Below are 23,204 nucleotides of genomic sequence, written 5' to 3' on the forward strand. Positions count from 1 at the left end.
ATAAAGTTACTTGAACGGTCCATTATGGCTATCTCTGGATGTTGGGCAAAGCAAAACTTGGCGTCACAGTCCCCTATTGAGTTGCATTTCTATTACTCTATGGATGTAACTATTCCTATGTAACTATGGACTATGAAACTAACAATGTGTGGTTGTCTGATTCCTTTGCAGTTATTAACTATTGTTACCCAAGTAAATGCCCATACTGGTGGATTAGACCTACAAAGGGGATACCACGTTAAGAAAATGCACCTATAACTCTACCTCATAGATGATGTGGAAGAGAGATCAGTTATAATATAATTAATTATGAATTATACATTCATAATAACATAACATTCTACTATTGTCTTTATATTTAAATAAATTATGTTTATTGTAATATTGTTGTTTTGTATTTTCCCTAATTTCATAAGTGAAAAGCAGAATTTTTGAAAACAATATGTATTAGTTTACCTAGTGTTTTTAAAAATGGTAATTGTTATTTTATTAAATTAAGATTCGGTCATCGCAGAAATGTTAATTTCATTTATGAAGTCCAATTAATAAAAATCCCAAGTGTATTTTAAGGTGATTGTTAAAATAGTACTAGGGGTACGCTTTTGGCCATAATCAATTTATTTTATCAGTGCCATTTTAATGCGAAATTGACCTTACAATATTTATATTACAAATAAATCAAGAGTTTTGAAGGTGTAGTTATGCATGTGAGAATGGAAGGTGGGCACGTGGTTTTTATAATAAAACTACTGGATTCTATTATGGTTTATTCGAGAAGCCAGCTCAGAAGATCATTCAATTGCCCTTTAGGACTCTTCCTTCTTCCTCGGGTCATACTCGTACCAATACTGCCCTGATTTGGCGATCGCTCAACATTATTAGGTGTGGGGAGGGGATCTCCATATTTCTTGGAATATTCAAAGAAGGCCGCATCCCCACTGCTTACGGCCAATAAACGGCGTATGCTCACATGCAGATATTAAATATTTCTTATACTTCTGAAACGGATAGATAGTTTGAACTTAGAGGTAAAGATCATTTCGTTATAACATCAGCATTACTGATTGTATGCCATCTGAAAGTATTCTTTCCGTGGCGGTGATAATCAAAGCATCAAAAGAAGGTTATAAATTAAACTTATATATAGGTGCTGACGGTGCAGACTTCCCTTAAACTGGTCTACGAACAAGAAACCATTCAGAGCGTAATCTTGAAAGGGACATGCGGCTCCGTCAGACAGACGGATCAGGTGTTGTTCCCTACCTATATAAGAATAATTAATCACCGGCAGGCCTTTTGTCGGATCTGATATATTGATTGTTTTGACTAAATCATTGTTCTGAAGAAGAAACGTCTGCAGGTCTTGGACAAAATGTGAATTGTGATTGAAAATAAAGGTGTATTTAAATAAACTATTAAAATAAAAATATTTAAATAAAATTAGACAACTATCTATCAAACTATCGTCATGCCGAAGAACTATCCGGCAAACTGTCGATACAAGGGTGTAAACTTAATTAACTAAATTTTACCCCGCCTAGCACCCTAACCCGTACCAGAGCCTCTTGAAAAATATTCACACTTGGCTAAATAAACAGATCTCATATCTAGGATGAAATATGACCGCCCGCCACGGGAAACATGTTGCGTTTCCCTACTACGAATTTAATTTTAAATTAACAAAACACATTTTTTGTATAGCACCTTAAAAGTGGCCACGAAATTTCCCTGTACAATATGAGTACACCAAGCAACGTTATTTGGAACCAACTATTATGATTTTCAATATTAGCCAAGAAATGGTTGTGTTATTTCGCACCCCAGAGACTAATAAGAGTAATGGACTTGATGGTGAAAACAATCAGGTCGTCTCCTCCTTACTATAAGTTTAAAAAGGGTGGATTATAAAAAAAAGTCACCATATATTTAATGTTTATTCTTGGTAAATCTTATTCGATCTTAATTAGAATACGATTCGATATTATCGTTAACACATATTTACATCATATTTTAAAAATATATAAAATAAGTCATCTAAGATAGAACAGTAAGGTTTCTTTTTAATGGAATTATGACGAAAAAGGTAGTATCGTTCACACCACTGTCAATCCTAGTCAAAACCAGTAAAATCGGTAGAATTCCGAAGATATTATGAGGGTATTTTCATTTGAATTTAGTTAATTTACCAGAACCGGCCAATTATTGAGAACATGGATGGATCAAAATTGGACTCTCAGCTCTTCCGAGATTGCTTAAAGTGTCGCTAACTTGCGCATAATTGGAATTTGGAAAATATGTTACGAAAATCAACTGTTCATAATTGCCCGAAGTTGCTGAAATCAACCTTAGCCTGCAAATATACGAAATTTGTAACCAACGAAACTCTAGAAAACATCTCTAGATTATATACCATTAGAATGTGGGCAAAAGCATAGCAGTTCAAAAGCTCTACAGAGAGTCGGACTGACAAATGAAGATGTGATTAATTCCCACAAAGAAAGAGTTTTTTGGTGAGTTAAATTCCATATGAAACTCAACTTTAGTTTTAAGCCTTTTATATTATCTTGATTCATTTATCAAATTCTATTATTAAATAAAAGTGAATAATAAATTAAATTAGGAAAATAATATGAAATATTATTTAATTAAATCAATACAAACTTGCCATACTTTATATTTTGATAAAGCAGTTAGTGTATTTAACATTTTTATTCCTTAAAACAATATATTATTAAATATAGAACCTACAGTACAATTAGACATAAATCCGAAAATCGTTATTAAACATTTAAAATTCAAGTCGGTCTCAACGATTCTTTAACTGAAGAAAATCAAGAAATAAAATCGAGAAAATTGCAATAGAGCTAGATCAAATTTTTACCCCCAAAACTTTATGGTAAATAAATATTCCTAGACGCTATATACCTTAAATATAAAATTATTTGTGAATTAGGGAGCTTCTATATTTTGAATTCTTCTTTTTGTTATTGTAAACTAACTAAAGAAAATTTTAATATATTTGGAATAAACGCAACCTATATTACACTCTCTCATAGCATAAATCTTAATATGTTTTCACGAATCCTCTTTTGATGGTATTTTAGGTTTAGATTTTCTCACAGTAATGAATGTATTTTAGATTTTGAATTCTCATCGCTTGTTAACGGAGAAAGCTATGAACTATTTTCAATCAAAGACAATCCTCATCCAAATATTCATCCATTCATTATTAAAGATGCAAAGAAACAAATTATGTGAAACACATTTTTAATAAAATATGTAAATTTTTATTTATAAAATGAAATTAAAAATATACGCATAGAATGTTTTGGCACTGTTTTAGATAAAGATGAACCTTTAACTTTCAGTTGTAAAGTAAAATATCACAAATTCAGAAAATCCCATAATTACAAAAACTATTATGATCACAAACCAGAAGATAAAAATTAATTTCAAATGATATTTGATTAGATTATCATAGAATATCGTCATGGAATTCTCCAATTTGGGTAGTGTTGAAAATACTTGACCAACTAACAAAATGAAATCCATGGTAGATTTCGTATGCCAAGAAATGAAAATGAATTAAAATAAAATTATTTATAGGTATTTTTGAATATTATAAATTTTATTAAAAAATCGATGAAATTGTGAAACCTCTGATAGTATTTTAATTTATCCTAACTTTGATAAATAATTCATATTAACAACAGATGTTTCAAATTTTGTAACTTGTGTAGTTCTTTCCGACTTGAGGGATAATGATAAAATGGAATGACCGAAAGCTTCTCGAATATTAAGAAACACGGAAGTAAAATACTCAGTAACCAAAATAGGATTATTGTCAATTGTTTGGATCACTAAATCAATTTAGACCTTATCTTTTTGGAGTAAAATTTTAATTAGCCACCGATCACAGATCAGAAATAATCAAAATCTTGAAATACAAAGAGACATGTTAATAAACTATTTTTCAAATTATTATTTTAGTTACAATCACAGAGTAGTCGTTACCGGCGAATCTATTGTAGGCAAATTTAAATTATTTGCCTTAATACCTTTTAGTTCAATTTGTTCATTTATGTTCTTTTTTGCGGTTGGTTGCCCAAAACCGGTTTTTTTAAAGTCAAATATAATAAATAATCCAAATAAAACCGAAGCACTCTAAAAATTTAAATGTTGGAATGCGGAAAAATGGAGGAAATGAGACTCCAAACATTTCATACAAATCTTACTACTATGCAAAACTATGTTTTATTTAATATTGGGATATTTTAGTATTTGCGAAATCTAATTAACAAAACAAATTATTTAGTATAAATGTGAATTAGGTTAACGGATTGCAGACTTCAGATGAACGGCAAAATCTATGCATTCAGCGGCACAAAATATGCAGCTGGCGGCAAATGTGCGAATCGACCACTATACCAACGCTTATATATATTTTCCCTATATGTAAATATTAATTTAACATATCGGCAACGTTGCAGTCGGTCTGGCGTCTTTTGCCCTCGAATGACAGAGGTTCAATGGTTTCCATCTACTAGTGTCAAAAACTATAACAGAGTACGACAAATTTTCTATGTACATCAACGTCAAGCATCTGAAGATTTCCCGCTATTTTATTAGAGTTTTTCTTTGTTGAAGAGCTTGTATTATATTACAATTGCATCGAAAAGTCCAACGCAACAGCTCCAGATTTACTGTATGCTGCTTCTAGTTTTAGGACTGATCAGCATATATACATCATCTTTATTATTTCTAAACCAAGGATATGGTCTGTGTTTTGATTGAAGAATAAAAGAAAATCTCCCAACATTTTGTGATTTACATAAGAATTTATATCGTCCATTCTTTTATCTACTGAAAAATCCAAATTATATTCTATCAATGGTTTGTAGAATAATTAGTAGAGCCTTATAGAAACAGTTATAATAGCAGGTGTTTTTAGGTAATATATAGTAAAGAAATTTTATCAAGGGTGACATTATTAATAAGAAACCAGCCATGTGCGATGAAGAAAATGAATATATAGGAGTCACGCAAAGTCAAAGTCGAACAAACTTTAATAATAGTCCACTGGCAACTCATACGATTAAAAAAAAATATAGATTCAAATTGGCATCCCCAAAGAAAGCAGTAAAAACACTAAATAAAACAAAGGTTACAATATGCAAAAAAAAATCTTTAAGACTTAATGTCTCTGGTGATGATCTGCCATATTTTGGAATAAGCAAGAGTAAAAAAAAGTATTCAGATTCATTCAAAAAGTATAGTTTTAGTCTTCCTACTTATGAAGAAATAATTGCTGAAGAGAAACTTTTAAACATATTCAAGAAGCAATTACTAGAACTAGAAGAATTAATTAAAATAGAGCTAGTTTCATTTCCGCCTCCGACAAAAAGCCCAATAATAATGCTGGACTGTAAACATTTAACTATTGAAAATATTTCAGAATATTTCCATAACAGTGTAACTTACCTCAGACATATTTTGACAGGTAAAATAAGTTGTGTAAGACATGAGATATTTTGTACTAATGAGATATCAGGAGATTTAATTTATAATAATAGTATGATAGTATTTACTTTTGATCAAATTGATAGCATGGTCCCTTTAATGGAAAAGGAATTTGATACAGATAAAATCAGTCTGGGAGACAAGATAGTTAATCAGTTCAACAAAAAGGGTTACTTCTTTAAGGTATTGATACCAATATTTTGTTTAAAAATTTTCATGGAGGAACATAAGATGTCAGAAAGTGAGGCACGTGAATATTTAAGTAAAAGACCAGTCGAATAGATTTAAATTCTTTTTTTTTTGTGCATGTTATTTCACGTTCTGCTTTTTCAAGCTGTGATTATATTGTATATAGTTAGGTTTATGAATAAATGTTTTGTTAACTTTTTTTATTATTTTAACTTAATACGATGCATAATTATAATTTAAGAAGTGACGGCTGGCTAAATGGAATCCGCCATTAATAACTTAATTTTTTTACGACTCATTAATTTCATTTTATTTGTTTATAATTCCAGTTTGCTATAGAATTCAATGATGTTGATGAAATCGAGTAATATACTTAAATTTGGTTTTATTGGTATTTGGTATATTGATGCTTTGTCATAAAATTGATAACTATATTTTGTGATTCTTTACAAATATACAAACAAAATCAAAAATGTCTTTACGAACTTAAACAATTTAATTTTGATATATATCACTTTTTAACACTGTTAATAACAACCATAGCTGCTATCGATTATGTTTTTATAAATTATAAAGTTTCATTATTATGGATTGATAACTTTATTTTTGATATGGAGAGCAATAAATATTTAATATTACAAAATATTTTGTTTGTTCTTTACTATCTTCCAGTGTGTGTAATAACTGGTTATCTTGTAAACGCAGATAAACTAATATTGTTACAATATATTTTCTTAGCAATTAGTGTTGGATTTACAGCAAAGCAATGATTTATTTTAATAAGTTTGTTGTTGCTGTTACTACAAAGAAATTTTCCATTATATATAAGGTTATTTCCCAAAAGAGAACTATGTCCAATGCAGCATTTCTAATCAATGATCAAAAGTATGATTTCTTGAAAGAACTGGAACTTGATCAAAGAAATTTAGGCGTCTACGACGGTGTATGGAAGGCATCTGGTGATGTAAGTAAGCTATATCTTAAGCTGACAATTTAATTTTAATAATTATGATCATAAGATTGTTCAATCCATATGTCCCAGTAATGGAAAAGTAATTGCTGAAGTTCAACAAGGAAATGTTAAAGACTATCAAGGTTGTGTAGCTCAAGCAGAAGAAGCCTGGCATGTTTGGGCTAGCTTACCTGCTCCAAAGCGAGGAGAAGTTGTTCGTCAAATTGGGGATTCTCTCAGAAAAAAATTGATACCTCTTGCCAAATTGGTATCGTTAGAAATGGGTAATAATTGTAATGTGTGAGTGTCTATAGAAATATATAAACAATATTTTGGTAAATTAGGTAAAATATTACCGGAGGGTATTGGGGAAGTTCAGGAATATATTGATATATGCGATTATGCCGTTGGCCTATCCAGAATGCTTTCTGGGGCACTCTTACCGTCAGAAAGACCAGGACATGTGCTTCTAGAGAAATGGAACCCTTTAGGCATTGTCGGTGTCATTTCAGCCTTCAACTTTCCAGTAGCTGTTTATGGATGGAATAGCGCCATTGCGATGGTAAATAGAACATTATGTATAAGCTTATCTAAACAACGTTTTTGTAGGTATGTGGTGACACAATTATTTGGAAAGGAGCGGAAACCACTCCTTTAGTATCAGTTGCGACTACTAAAATAATTGCACAGGTGCTGAAGAGAAATAATTTACCAGGTGCTATAGCAGCTTTATGTTGTGGAGGTGTTGATGTTGGTAAAGCTATGGCAGCAGATGAAAAAATTAAACTATTATCTTTTACTGGAAGTTGCAAGATTGGTCACGAGGTATCTACAAATAATTATTCGAATTCTAATTCCCTTATACATTGCCACATTTATTCTGCCTAAAGTAGAGCAATAATATATATTTAAGGTTGGTGTAGCCATTCAAAGAAGATTTGGTAAATCCCTTTTAGAATTAGGGGGTAACAATGCCCTAATAGTGGCAGATGATGCAGATTTAGAAATGGTAATTCCAGCTACTCTGTTCGCTTGCATAGGTACATCCGGACAAAGATGTACTACCACAAGAAGGCTTATCGTTCATCAAAAGGTAATGCTTAACTTAGTTATTGACTATAAATGAGAATTACCGGTAACTAATTTTAATAGGTTTTCGATGAAGTATTGAGAAGACTGAAGGCAGCTTACAAGCAAGTCTTGAATAGAATTGGTGATGCTTTAGAAGAGAATGTCTTAATAGGACCTTTACATAGTAAGAAATCTCTAGAAAATTATAAAGAAACAATAAATGCAATTATGGCAGCTGGTGGTACCATCGAACTAGGTGGTCGTGTAAGTTTCGTAAATTATATTTTTTATCCACCAATACATTGTATTTTTCCTGACAGGTACTAGATAGACCCGGATATTATGTTGAACCGACTATTGTGACTGGAATATCACACAGTAGTTTGCTTGTAAAAAGCGAATGCTTTGCACCAATATTGTATGTTTTACAGGCTAATAATGTAGACGAAGCAATTGCATGGAATAACGAAGTGACTCAGGGTCTATCATCTAGTATTTTCAGCCAAAATATTTCAAATATATTTAAGGTAAACGTATTGTAGAATATATATATATATATATATATATATATATATATATATATATAATATAATATATATATATATATATATATATATATATATATATATATATATATATATAATATATATATATATATATATATATATATATATATATATATATATATATATAATATATATATATATATATATATATATATATATATAATATATATATATATATATATATATATATATATATATATATATATAAACTTTCCTGATTTAATTATTAATAACAATTTATATTTTAGTGGATTGGCGAAAAAGGCTCAGATTGTGGAATAGTAAATGTAAATATTCCAACATCTGGTGCAGAAATTGGTGGTGCATTTGGTGGCGAAAAACATACTGGCGGAGGAAGGGAATCTGGTAGTGATTCGTGGAAACAGTACATGCGAAGATCTACCATCACTATTAATTATTCTAAGGAACTACCTTTAGCCCAAGGCATAAAATTCCAGTAACATATCTTAATATTTTCTTTTCTAATATATTATGAATCAACTTTAGTTTCTACTTTTATTTCTTATATCTATCTAAACCTGGTCACTATTTACTGTTGTCCAATGTGACAGTATTCTAATTAAGGGAGTAAATAAAAATGTTTGTCATGTGCAAAACATAGATTTAATGGGAAAAGGCATTATTTAATTTAATATCTTATTTTGTTTTGTTATTGTTTCGACTATGGTGTTAAATATAAGTAAAAAAAGAAAATGTTTAAAAATCTTTCCCTGTCGCATTGAAAAGTTAAAGTATTTTTCAATTCAAACCGTACACTTGTTACAACAATTGTCGTTGCGTTTTATTGATAGTCATAGTCAACGCCCTAGCTGTCGGAGTAAGCCATATTCGTGGATGTAATAAGTTTTCGCCTTTATGAGGTCCCATCATAATTATTACTTCAATTATTCGAGTTTAACCACTCATTAGTAGTACACCATTGTTTATTAAAATTAATTAATTGTTAATTAAAAACTTTCATTGGATTGCATGTAAATATAATGATTATATGTAAAAAGATCAGTAATTGCTGTCATCAATAATTTTAACGTAGTTACAATGTTTTGTTTAAAACCCTTTATAAATATACCAGACTTGATTTCGAAATCACCATTCAACAATCGATTGAGTAAAAACAGAGAGTAAAAACGGTTATTGAAGATGTGTTTGAAAAAATAAATACTGCTCTGCATAATTCCTGTACGTCTCATCAGCTTTCAACAGGATATGACATTTGAGTTTAATATACTAGATGAGTAATTTGCCATAGCGGAACTGTCAACTATCATATATTTTCGATAGAAAGAGAGAGATTTAGAGTATTGCATAGAGAGAATTTTTCAATATTTAAGTTTCTTTCGGTTGGAATTCCCAAGGGTATCGTCTTGGCACCACTTCCGTATCTGCTCTACACTGATGATATCTTGACAACAAAGGAAACATTACTTGGAATATTTGCCGACGACATAGTTATTGTTGTAAAAGATATTTATCTGTCCAGGCTGTAGAAAAAGTACGAGTGGCAGTCCACAAGATCTACAAATTGATTAGAAACTGGAACACACATACAATGAAATAAACGTTAATGTAATAACATGTTAATCCATCTTGATAGTGAGTTAAGTTTGAAATGCCATGTTAGACAAAAATCAGAACAGATCAGACTTAAATCAAGCAACTGTACTGATTAGTAGGAAGATAACTCTCAAGTTGACCTAAAATTAAGCACGTGGAAATCAGTCATAAAGTCAATTTGGACTCGCGAAGTTCCATTAAAACCAGTTAGTAATCCAATCTTGCCAAAACAAAGTTCTTCGAATAAAATCTAACTACGGAACCAACGAAGAATTGTACGTTGACCTCGAAATCAAATGAATATCCCAAGATTACACATTAAAATATGAAATAAAGTTACAAAATCACAGCAATGAGAAACGAACTAAACTACATTAACTTATATAATGTATAAGTGTCACAACTTTAGTTTAGCTAGTTCAATTGCATTTCAATTTAGGAAATACACATTGATGTATTTATCTTGCAGCAATAACATGTTCACATGATATTGCTCTAATCATTCTTCAACCTGAAAAACAAACAAGTTTAATTATAGGCGATTAGCTTTAAATATATAACAGTCACGTTTTGAATCGAGGCGTAATAATTTCTTTATATTACGTCCGTATTATCAAGCAGACATCAGCTATGTTACACACAATCAGTACACTCAAATTGTAAATATATCTTTATTATGGTTTTGGAATTAATGGTTGTGTTTATATTTTACACCCCAATTCCATAACCATTTTTCATCCTGTACTCAGCGAAGTGGGCGGGTATGGGATAGTTAATAGTAAATATAATTTTCTTAATCTTTATTTAAAAAAACTGTTCAACATATATCTATACATGGGTAAATGAGAAATTAAAAAAAGTTAGTGTAAGTGTTGATAATGATATTTATATATATGAATAAAAACGTAACATTATATACAATAATTATAAAATAACAAAAATGTATATGTTGCCGTTTTGTGACCTGTATATGTTTTTAGCTAAAAGATAGACATTTATACAATTTGTATATGTCTAATGATACAACTATTAACAACAACCAATAATCTTCTGTACAGTGGATAACATACATTATTCTCACTACTTCTCTATCAACAGCTTCCTTATATTTTCTACGGTTGGTTTTTCTTTTTGCGCTTTTTTTTCTTGCTGGACAGGTCGGCATTCTTTTTCGCTAGGCACTTACGACAATACCAGTTCTCGTTGTGATCTGGCGGTACCTGAATACCCACGCAGACCCAGTGGTACCAGGCATCGCATCCATCGCAACCAATCATAGGTCGACCGTCGTCTTGCAGATCACACTCAGGGCAGAACCACACCGTGTTACCTTCGGCATCCTGTCTGGTATAAGGCTGCTGTACTTTTTTAACTTTGGGAATTGGTTTTGATTTGAGTGGATGAATTCTGGGCCGTCCCGGAGGTCTTGAGGGAGTCGTAGGTGACGGCGATTCAGATGGGAGCTTTTCGGCAGGCAAAATCGGAGATGGATTCTTGGGTTTAGGCGGACCCGTCACTAATGCTGCGATCTTAGCTAAGCCTGGAGAAGTTTCTCGTTTTCTTTCAGGCGAAGTCTCTTCCTTCTTAACTATTGGTTTGATATTGAGCTTTTTCATGGCGTCGGGTGTTTCTGGTCGTGGTGAGGGCGAATTCACCTTGAGCAGAATTTTGGGGATACTAGGAGCCTCCATAGAAGGTTCCTCTTTTAGTAACTTCTTTTTCTTTTTCTCTTTTTCCTTTTTCGCTTCCTTCAGCTTTTTCTTCTCCGACTTGTCTTTCACCTTTTCCTTCTTATTCTTCTTCTTAATTTTATCTTTTTTATCCTTTTTATGTTCTTTAGATTTTTTCGGAGTGTCTTCGATGGGCTGTTCCTCCACTTCCACCACAGGTGTAGTGGGCCTAACAGGACTTTGATCTCGGGGCGATCGAACGATTTCGGTTGGTTCTTGTTTTATCGGTTCAGGATTTTTAGGTGATACTTTCGGTATAGGCTCTGATTTAGGGGCGGGCGGAAGAATTGGCGGCTCGTGTATATTAGGCATCATAGCAGAAAAAGGAAATAGTGATGTACTAAATGGATGTGGAATCAAACCAGGGCCACCAAAATTAGTAATGGGTAATCGGAAGGGTGGATTGGGCATGAATGGTGGCAATGGCTGTCGTATAAATGAGGGATCAGGCGGAAGGGTTTTATTGTGCTCCATATCGAAATTCCGTGGAAAATCCAACTTAGTGGTATCCAAGAAATGTGCTGGGGGTGGTTGTTTCCTAGCTTTCTTGGCTTTAGGCTTGTCTAACTTATCTTTTCTCTTGCGTCGTTCTTTAATAATTAACGGTGGCCTGTATGCCATTATTTCTGGCGTTTTCGGAGTAGACAGAGTATCAGGAGGTGAACCATCGTCAAAGAAGTAGTCAGTATTACGCTGTACAGGCGGATTAATTGGTTCAATAGTTATATCACTGGATAAATTGATTTTATTAACAATATCGCGGGTTTGTTGCATCATATGCGGACTCATGTGGTGCTTTGGTGGTTTTTCGTGTTTCTCTTTAACATTAGAAATCTTTTTGAGAATGTTGATCTTCTTCTTATCGGGCTCTGTGATCAACTTATCTACCTGCTGGTGGGGAGTTAAAGGAATCGAGGGTGGTTCACTTTTAATTGGGATCGGCGTAATTGTAGTGTTAAGCTTTTCCGTCTTAGCCTTTGCAGCAGCTAAAGTCTTGTTAAAACTGTTTTTGCTTGAAGATGGTTTGTGACTTGGTGCTGGCGGCAAGGGTGGCACTCGAACTTCTCCGGGAAAATGTGGTTGTTGATTCCAAGATCCTAATGGTACACTAGAGCCTGGATGGGAATTATGATTCTTTGGTGCCTTAATCTTTGGTTCCTTTGAGCTATGTGATTTTTTGGGGGGTCTTTCATCCCCAATCGATTTTAGAAAATCTTTAGGCGGTCTTTCTTTTCGTTTTTCAGTTTTTTTCTTAAGGTTAACTAGGTCGGGAACATGAGCAGCAGGAGATTGTACTTTTGGTGGTTCCACTGGTGGAGCGGGTGCTTTACGTTCAGGCAGTTTTCCTTCACAAGCTGGAGAGAGATATCCTGAAGTAGTCATCATAACACTGCTAATTTCGCGCGTAGGTCTACTACTTTCTTCGTCTTTTTTAGAGCGTTTGAATTCTGGGGATATATGGTCGGATGGTTTTTTAAACTGGGGACCATCTATATCTTCAGTGGTCTCCATTTTAATGGCATTATCATCAACTGGACATTCGCTTTGCTCCTCCAGCAGTGGATACATTGGAGGCAGGTGCTCATTAATATGAATTGGTCTAGTTACCACCTCCTTACTACCTGGTTTTAAAAAATTCAAGTTGCTTTCTTTGGGTACCGGATATTTTGGCACTGATGCTGCAGCTGGTACAAAATTAACATATGTAACATATTCCTCTAACTCTGCCAGATTAACACCAACTTCTTGAAATGCCAACCCCAAATGGTCTAAGTTTGGCTCAGTTTGGCCAAATTCATTAGCATAATCATTAGTAATTCGAGAAATTTGCCGTATATATTTTGTTAACAAATCTGTTAACACCTCCAAGGGAGTAGAGTTTATTGAATGCCATCCAATAGTTTGAAGAATTTTACCTACTGCCAACTTGCAGTGATCACGAGAATATTCTGCACTCATCTTGCACTAATTTTAAATATTATAGAGTTTATTAAATTTTTAGATTCACACTGTAAATCTGTAAAAGTCCACTTCAATATCAACTGAAGTCTTTTTGTGAAACTTATAAGTTAAAGGGAGATTATAACGCAGTTCTGCTAACACTACTGCATTCACTCTAACACTTTTGGCATACTTCAAAATGTGATTTCTAAAAGGAAAAAAAATTGGATCTAAAAATTAATGTAACATGAAGTTTATACCTTGTGCTAGTCTTATGTAAAGAATATACTGCATTATTTGATAATTTTAAGGCTACATCCAAAAATTTCTTATCAATTCCTTCATTACTTTTTGTTCCAAATGGGGGATTCATCAGAACAGTATCAAAAAATTTATGGAACCTAAAAATTAATTTATTAAATTCATACACTTATCATGAAGAGACAATTCAAACCTTTCAGGAATATTTCTGACATCACAGTTAATTAATTCTACATGTTCAATATCATGATTACATGCATTTTCTTGAAATACATCTAGTGCATCAGCATCTAATTCAAATCCTACAACTAAAGAAGCATCAAGAAGTGCTGTACCTATAGTTAGTCCTCCACAGCCACATCCAAGGTCTGCTACAAGTTTTCCTTTAATATCACCATAATGGGACTAAAATAAATTCTTACTGATTTTTACAAGATAAATATTAGAAACCTACTTGAATAGTATACAGCATATGAGAAGCTAAATGAGGTGGAGTAACATATTGTTCCAACTTAATTTTAGGTCTCTCAAAGTCAGAAACTTGTTGAAGTATTTCTTCTAGTTTTTTTAGTTTCAAACATGGAAACATTACTTTGTGTCAAAACGTGGCAAAACAGGCAAGATTAAATTTCCAAATATTGAATCTTGAGAAATAAAATATCCCATAGACTGGGTGTTTGCAGTATGTAAGGCTATACGTTGTTGATGTGAGTTCATAGAATGCACATCACTATTTTGTACAGTTGCTGAACCTAATACTGGTAGTGCTGAAGAATTAAGTGTTGATGCAACTCCTTGTTTCAACAATAACTGTTTCTTAAGTTGCAGTTCTTCTAATATCTTACGGTTTGCTAATTCTAAAATTAATTATAATATGTATAACTTACATCTAACTAAATTAATCTTATTTGTATATTATCACTACTAATGCTATAATTTTACCTCTTTGGGCATTGGGCTGAGAATAAGCCATCAAAAACTTATAATTCAATATAGGTACAAAATATCTTTAAAGTGTATAAATATTATTTTTCGTAATAACGCTAAGCCAACGTTAACCAAAAACGTTCCAAGAATTTCAATATCTGTCAATTACACGTCAAATACATGGTTGCCATTAGTTAAATAACCTATAGGTTTATATTAGTAATTATAAATTATAGAAAATCCTACTATACTATACTAAAGTATATAAATCCTACTATTATAATTTTTTATTTATACGTATTTTTTGATATTTCAGAGACAAACATTGATTTTTAAATATTAACCTCAATGTATCACAACTACATAATGTATAATTAGAGTTAAAGGGTATGTCAACAATGTTTACATTAGTGTTGGGAACAATCGACTGAAATTGACTATCGACTGTTCAGTAATTAACTACTTTTTACTATCGACTATTTCAGTCGCTATTTTTGGTTAGACTGTTTTTACTAGTAACTGTTTTCAGTCGCTATTTTCGATCCGAGTGATTTTATTTCTATTTACTATCGACTGTTTCGAAAATCGTATTTTCATATTTTGACTGTTTTGGGACTATCGACTGTTTTTAGTCGATAGTTCCCAACGCTGGTTTACATTAACGTATTCACAAAACAAAGAGGAATTTTAAATATTCTCAATATATAATAATGTAATTTCAGAATTCTCAATATTTTCTGAATATATTACTAAAACTACTTTTGAGAACACAGTGTAAGTCATAGAGTATTTCTCTATGGTGTAAGTCTGTGATCATGAATACTTCCAAAAGTTCTTCTAGTGGAGCAAAAATTAAAAAACAACACAAGGTAAAGAGCAAAAGCCAGTCACATTGCTCAAGTCAAAAGCAACAGGATGGATCAAATTCAGAAAAAGATAAAGGATCACCAGCCAAAGTATGTTATAATATGGTTTTTACATTGTTTTATAAATAAAATTTAAGGATTACCAAGATTATGCGGGGATCGGTCCAGATTCCATATGCCTATTTGCTGAACAAAATAGCTATGAGGATCTTTCGAAAGAAATTTGTAATACATTAACAGAAGATATAAATTACAAATTGCGATATATTATACATGTAAGGTACCTGTAATGTTACAGTATAAGAATAATCCCTATATATTTTCAGAATGCAATTGTTAAAGCCAAGATTCAAGGCCGTGAGATAATAACATCTGAAGACATTGATGAAATGTTTTCTAATCTTAAAATAGATAAAGTATATGGCGCCCCAACAAATCCAAATTGGCTAGCTTTTCCAGATAATAGTTTGTATTTTTTAGATGTGAGTTTTTCCAAATCGCACTTTGATTTTAATGATAGATAAGTTTCTTTTAGGATCTCAAAGTTAGTTTATTAGATATTGTTGAGAAAGAATGTAGTTATACACAAGAGGGAGATATAATAATTGATCAAATTTGGTTACCTGATGGTAGCGACTCAGAAGATGATATGGAGGAGCATATTGAACAATTTACACATTATTTTCAAACAATTTGTGAAATTATAGTAGGAAATAATGAAGATTTACGACATCAAGCATTGCTGGATATAAGTGTTAACTCTAATATTGGTCCAGTAACAGATTGGTTCTATAATTTCTGTTATTTCTTATTGATGAAGGAAACATATCCTGATTTGTCTTTAAAAGCGTTAGAATTGCTACAGGTTTTGGAAAATAGCCCACTGTCAAGTTTACATGTTAGCGGAAAACAGTTAAAATTACTGTCTAGGATAATTTTGCAAAGGTTACTAGGATCTGTCGTTGATAACATTGTTTTACGACCAATGTGTTATACATTATCACTAATGTGTTTGCGATCTCCATTAAGAAAAACTGTGTTGGATATGATTAAAAATAAAATTGTTCTTCAAGAAACAAAGCTTTCCCTGTTAACAATTATCTACTTTTTGGGAATTGATGCTATATATGAAATATTTTTACCACATATTAATTATTTCCTTACTGAAGATCTCAAAAATGACCAAACTATTTTAAGTGAAATTCTTTTGGTAAGTAGTTTTATTACATATTGCCATTTTAACCCATTTTTGTTGTTTTTAGAATATATATAGTGTTATATGTAAGAGTTTTATTAATGAACATATTTATGTGAAATTTTATGATATATATGGAAATTCATTGGTGCCACTAAATATATCTAACAGAACTCAAGAAAATGTTTCATATAAAAAGGCTTATGAAAATATCCCACGACAACACGTTTTAGTTAAAAAACACATCACAAATACGAAGATTTGCTTGTTTAAGACTCATAAAAAATTTAATTATAAAAATGTATATAGAAAAAAGCAGTCACTTGAAGATGTTTTTGAGATACCCCATCATAATTGTCCAGTGAAACAAAAGATTGATATTCATCTCAATACACTCATGGTAGCTAATTGTGAACCAGCAAAACACCTGACTGTAGGTAAAGCTAATCTACCTTTACCAGTATTAAAAATGAAAAGAAGACATGCATGTATTGATCATTCTATATTTGGTTATAATTAATAAAATATAAATAGGTAAAATAATTGGTCTGTTTTTTTATTAGTTTATAAGTGAAAATGTCAAACATGTAGGTAACATTCTAGAAATAGTTTAAATCGCAATAACAAATTATTTATCTTTATGACTAATCAGCTTTGTAAATAAAAATAATAATAATTGTATTAAGTTTAATTACATATCATTTATTGCAAAGTTGTATACTAAATGTATATATATATATATATATATATATATATATATATATATATATATATATATATATATATATATATATATGTATATATATATGGTAAGAAATGAAGAATAAAAGAAAATACTCCAGCGGGTTTAACACATATTAAAACTCTTCTTTAAATAATTACAGCAAAGCAAATGTGAACAATATATTAAGACAATAAGGACGGTACCATAAACATGTACATATTAAAAGAGATATTAGAAAGGAGATGAGAACTGTACGAGTAGGTACCAAGGAATGTGTCCATGAATGTGAATGGATATTTCAAACGCGTTCGAATTACTCAACAGCTAATTAAATTTTCAATACTCCTTTGTGATTTTTTTTTGAAAATGTATTAGCTGCAATAATGACATAGGTCTACTGACCCATATAAAATTTTAAAAAAATTCTAATGCTGGTATTTTCCTGGAAAGTTTTGATAAGATATAAATTATAAGCTGGTGGTATGACGGACCCAAGATCCTAATAAAAATAAATTTACGAATGCTCTTATAAATATTATAACTATGGTTAGTAGAGTAGGGATAGGAGGAAATTTTATGGTTGTCAAATTTGTCAGCAGTCAATAGTCGGTGACTAGTCACTTATGTTTCGTTTTTAGTTTTGATTGTGTACACAACGGCCTATTATGTTAAATATCATTTAAGGTGTTTCAATTGTAACGTCTACATTGAAGTTCAGAGGCGACGCTAGTCATTTTTATCAATGACATATATCTTATTAAGGTTCTTCCAGTTACTGTAGCATCATCTTCTTTATCTTCTATTTATTTTGGAATATCTTCATTTTAAATTCCATGGCAAAATGACAGATAAATGGCTACAGATTTCTGACTTAGTAATAAAAAAATAAAATAAAAACAGTATGTCGGTTTCAAGCTATAGAATCTTCAAATATTCGAGTCATAAATTCAATATAATAACAAAAAGTTAGGGTTCAATACCAGCTTAGAAACAAAAACAGTTCGATAAATTGCAAAAGAATTGATATCAACCTACAATTCAATGGTATGAACAATAAGCATTAAATGCAAATAATGCAGAAGTTTTGCATGAAAATGTTTCATAAACAAATAATCAAAAAAAAAAACTCAAATTTTTTCTGACACACTTTTTACAGGTATTATTTAATTTTAATTTACTTATTATTTAATGTATTATTCTAATTCTAATTTTAATCAAGTGTATGCATTTAATCCGTTGTTATTTTGAAGTCGGCTTGTTTAAGGTTAAATTCATAATTCACGCTTTAATAGATTTATAAATGTGTTCATATTGAATTATTAAGCTATCAATATATTTAGGAGTTCTAACTCGCTAATTTTAGCAGGTAATAGTTGATAATTATAATGCATTTCTGTGGTAAAATAACTTTTCAGCCTCTCAAGATAAAGAAAATTATCAGATAGCTTTTAAAACTGAACGTATGTTTCTTATGCTCGTAGATGTTCTTCAAAAATACCGCAAACACATGTTTTTGTTCGTACCGTGTAAAAGTCTAAGTTCGGCAATTTAAGATATTGATTCTATAAGGGTGTGTACAAAAATTGAAAGAGAAAAGCCGGGCGACAGAAACACAGACATCCGGTGACTATCGGGTACCCACTCAAGACAGGGTTTTATTGGGGGCTGATTTACCAGTTGAAAGGGTTTCCTTGCTGATTTTAACTCAATTTATAAGAGAGGATTGACCGTGAAGGCGCTTTATTTGGGGTTTGAGAACCCCAAATGGTTTGAAATGTTGTAGGAGTACATTCAAATTGCCCAATAAATACATGCGTAAAAATTAGCGTTGGGAACTATCGACTGTTTCAGTTGCTATTTTTGTTTCGACTAATTTTACTACTTTTTATCAGTGACTGTTTCAGTGGACTGTTTTCAGTCCGACTGATTTCATTACTATTTACTATCGACTGTTTCAGTCGTGTACTTTTAGTTACTATTTTTTGTTCTACTAGTTTCATTCGACTGATTTTTAACGTCCTGGCTCTGTCGTCCTAGCCGCGACCTTGACAAAAATATACCCAATTTATGCTTACATAGATTTATATGTAATATATATAGTTTTATGATTTTTGTGGTAGTATGCTTGCAACTAAAAATATATTGTATATTTATATAGCAGCATTTTGGAACGATATTTTACAAGATTGTTAATGTAATAGGGTAAAAATTATTAAAATTGTGTATGATAAATAGTAAAATATTTTTGATTGTTTTCAGGGCAATAATATTTCGATACTCTCTCGATTTTTGTTAAAAAATATTTCCGTTCAATAATAAAGCATTTACTTTATTTAAAAAAGCTCTATGATAAGATATATGTTTAATTTTTATTTGTATTTACGGTTATTGTAAATCGTTAGTTTTTAGGTTTTGTTTAAGTTCTATTGTATTATCTATATTTCTTACAGCATATTGTTTAAAAATAGCAATTAACATATTAAATGTAAGAAAATATAGAACGGCATTGTGGAGGAATTACGTAAAGGGCACCTGATTACTCATTCGCTAATCGAGGCGGCCGAATGGTACCGGGACCGGGCGATGGGAATGCTGAGATATATACTTTTTGGATACAAAGGCCGGCGCCTTGACCGGAAATCATATAATTTCTAAGAGTCTTTCGAAGAGTATGTTATTGAAGTAATTGATATCCGATGTTATTGTAATCACCGTTGTAATACCTTGTGTATTATCAAGATAGTGACCATTATAACGCCTTGTTGAATATTTATATTTTATATACCAAGAAATAAAAGTATTTCTTGCAAATCAGAAGTGGGATTATACTCAAAATACGCTCAGAATGGTTGTGCGATTATATATTGAGCCCTGAAAGAAGAAGCTATTAAAGAAAGATAACTATGACAGTGCTAATTGATAATCGACAATTATGGAAGTGCCTTTACCGCAAAGACTTTACGAAGATATGGCGAATACAATGAATTTGGCGAGCAGTGAAACCAGAGTTACAGAATTATGTTTGGGTTCGCTATGTGGGAATTGGACACGCGATAATCACCAAAGGGCAAAAGCATTTGCTGAATATCTAGAAAAAACTTTCAAACCAAACGAAACTAATATTGAACATAATTTTCCGGACATAGAAGCTGAAAATTCGATGATTGAATTAGTCACGGCGAAAGAGGTAACCAAAGTTATTAAAATTGACATTAACCCCAGGAAATCACCAGGATACGATTTAATAACAGGAGAATTACTGCAAAAACTACCAAGAAAGGGAATTATATAACTCACCAACTTGATCAATACAGCATTAGATTAAAACATGTCACAGACATTTGGAAGATGACTGAAATTATAATGATCCCAAAACCTGGGAAGTCACCAAACGAAATAAGAGCCTATGGACCTATATCACTGCTGCCAGTAATATTAGAATATTTAAAGTCAAACAAGAAGCTTACTATACAATAAAAGAAGCTAAAGCAGGTATATCACCAGGAAGTGTACTGGGACCAATGCTTTATCTACTCTACACTTGGAAAATATTACGATGGCTACATTTGCTGATGATACTGCGATTATAGCTGTCGGAGACAATAGTGAAGAAGCTTCACGAAAATTACAACAGGCAAGTGACAATATAAATAATTGTACACAAGCTTGCAAAATAAGAATTAATGAAAGTAAATCTGTACATGTGCAGTTCACCTATAAACAGACCGTACAAGCACCAATAACATTAAATAACACTATCATTCCATATAGCAAGAATGCTAAATATCTTGGAATGAATATCGATGCAAAACTTCGCTGGAAGGAACATATAAAGAAGAAAAGAAAAGAACTGGAATTGAAATATAGGAAAATGTACTGGCTAATTGGAAGGAAATAACAATTAACAGTACATAATAAATTGCTATTATATAATGTTGGATGTATAAATAATTGGGTGGGTGTACCTACATCTGACGTCATCATGTATATATGGTAGCATAGTCGATATTAAAGGAGTTTTGACCGAGTTGTTTGTCAAAATAAATAGAGAGTGACTCAATTGAATCCAGTGTTTTAATTGCCCCAACACCTTCACCAAATCGATACTACAAAATCGGTTCTAATAAATCAGAAGTGGGATATATGGGAAGAACAATGCGTGCACAGTGATTTATAGTGATTGTTTAAAGTAGTGTTTAGTGTGTAAACGACGCAAACTAGAATCCATGAGGGGAACAAGGTAATACAAAGGAATATTATTAAAACACTATTGTTTTAGATTAATCGCCACAAGGTCAGTTTGATTATTAATTAGTAATTAGCCATAAACACGAAAATAACATAATGTAAACAAACATCGGCGCCTATCCAAGCCACAAAATGGCGCCGAAATGGATGAAACGTAAACAAAGGATGCAGGTATGAATTTAAAACATTTTAATTATACTGCAGCATGAAAATGGAACTTTCCTTAAATTCTGAAAAAGAAATGTTGACTAAAAAATCGGCGTGGCGAATTAGTTCTAGGTAATAGGCGACGCAAATTGATTGTCCACCCCTGAGCACAATGGCACAGGACCGGATCTGGTAAAATAATTTTTTTTATTTATTTTTTTTACAAGCAACAACGTTTTCAAATGCAGCAGATGTACTTTCTATTTATTACAGGAAGTAGATAAATTTGAAAATTATATTTTTTCTGATTCAGCTGTTTTTTTTCCACAAGGGCTCTGATGCAAATCGATAGACATGACAATGAGGTACACCAGCAAATCGGCATGATGTGAAACAGCGAATTAGCTGTCTACATAGAGAGCAATAACCTGTGGTACAATAACGCGCAACTAGCAGGCCACAGACATGGTGAATTACACAAGTTCGCTATAGTGAAAGACAACACCAGGTATATCAACAAGATTGACGCCACCTAGCAGTCCTGCACGATGAGAGACCGGAAGGAGTACATCAACAGGACGGGCGCCAACTAGGCCTGCATCATGAGAGACAGTACGAGGTACACCAACGAGAGTTGTGCTACTGGAAGTTCACCACGAGTTCGCAGACTTAGTATCAGGTATGTAAACAAGATCGACGTCAATCTGGAGAGCCATGATAAACGATCCGCCAACCTGGGTATTCCACGATATGAGCCTCGCCAACATAGCGGCCGCAACAGCGAGCCGCTTATTTGAAGGGTACCGTCCCACCAACCTGGAGGCGATAACGAGCGTTCCTTCAACCTAGAAGCCACAATGAGCTGCCCATCAACCTGGGGGGGTCCACAACGAGCCACCCACCAACCTGGGGTCCACAACGAGAGTTTCTCGTACCGAGAAGGTCCACAACGAGCATTCCTTCAACCTAGAAGGTCCACAATGAACTGTCCACCAACCCGGGGGCCCACAACGAGGTGCCCACCAACCTGGGGGGTCCACAACGAGCTGGCCGTCAAACTGAGGGGGCCACAACGAGCGTCCCACCTACCTAAGGGCCACAACGGGCAGTCCATTAAACAGGGGCCATGCAGCAGACGTGCAGCCAACCAAGGGGGCCACACGTACAAGCCACCAACCTTGTGGAGCCACCGCAGACGAGCTGCCCATCTAAGAGACCACTATAGAATCACCAGGCACGGTGACACGGCGAGAAAGCCAACGAGATGAACAACAAACTAGAGTCACCAATGC

The 23,204-nt window shown here is 32.5% G+C and overlaps 4 protein-coding genes across 4 annotated transcripts; 2 read left to right on the forward strand and 2 right to left on the reverse strand.

The window, feature by feature from the left end:
* The first annotated feature begins 4,486 nt into the window (after positions 1–4,486).
* Aldh7A1 (Aldehyde dehydrogenase 7 family member A1) lies at positions 4,487–8,804 on the forward strand. Its single transcript, XM_076395989.1, has 9 exons — positions 4,487–4,893; positions 4,952–6,673; positions 6,729–6,945; positions 7,006–7,223; positions 7,271–7,486; positions 7,575–7,754; positions 7,814–7,996; positions 8,053–8,259; positions 8,547–8,804. The coding sequence occupies exons 2-9, from the start codon at positions 6,476–6,478 to the stop codon at positions 8,757–8,759; spliced, it is 1,632 nt and encodes a 543-aa protein (XP_076252104.1). The 5' UTR covers positions 4,487–4,893; positions 4,952–6,475; the 3' UTR covers positions 8,760–8,804.
* A 1,935-nt stretch (positions 8,805–10,739) lies between these two features.
* Taf3 (TBP-associated factor 3) lies at positions 10,740–13,562 on the reverse strand. Its single transcript, XM_076395990.1, has one exon. The coding sequence runs from the start codon at positions 13,560–13,562 to the stop codon at positions 10,986–10,988; it is 2,577 nt and encodes an 858-aa protein (XP_076252105.1). The 3' UTR covers positions 10,740–10,985.
* Positions 13,563–13,607: 45 nt separating this feature from the next.
* Mettl5 (Methyltransferase like 5) lies at positions 13,608–14,901 on the reverse strand. Its single transcript, XM_076395992.1, has 5 exons — positions 14,748–14,901; positions 14,260–14,662; positions 13,999–14,210; positions 13,805–13,945; positions 13,608–13,752 (listed from the first exon to the last, which is right to left on the reverse strand). Exons 2-5 carry the CDS (start codon positions 14,392–14,394, stop codon positions 13,608–13,610), a joined length of 633 nt encoding a protein of 210 aa, XP_076252107.1. The 5' UTR covers positions 14,395–14,662; positions 14,748–14,901.
* Positions 14,902–15,359: 458 nt separating this feature from the next.
* LOC143191177 (uncharacterized) lies at positions 15,360–17,336 on the forward strand. Its single transcript, XM_076395991.1, has 5 exons — positions 15,360–15,688; positions 15,736–15,873; positions 15,925–16,080; positions 16,134–16,808; positions 16,861–17,336. The coding sequence occupies exons 1-5, from the start codon at positions 15,548–15,550 to the stop codon at positions 17,311–17,313; spliced, it is 1,563 nt and encodes a 520-aa protein (XP_076252106.1). The 5' UTR covers positions 15,360–15,547; the 3' UTR covers positions 17,314–17,336.
* The last annotated feature ends 5,868 nt before the right edge of the window (positions 17,337–23,204 follow it).

The sequence above is a fragment of the Rhynchophorus ferrugineus genome, unplaced genomic scaffold (assembly GCF_030347505.1).
Source record: "Rhynchophorus ferrugineus isolate W39M unplaced genomic scaffold, kcgeb_rfMv2 rfM2, whole genome shotgun sequence".
Taxonomy (NCBI): Eukaryota; Metazoa; Arthropoda; class Insecta; order Coleoptera; family Curculionidae; genus Rhynchophorus; species Rhynchophorus ferrugineus.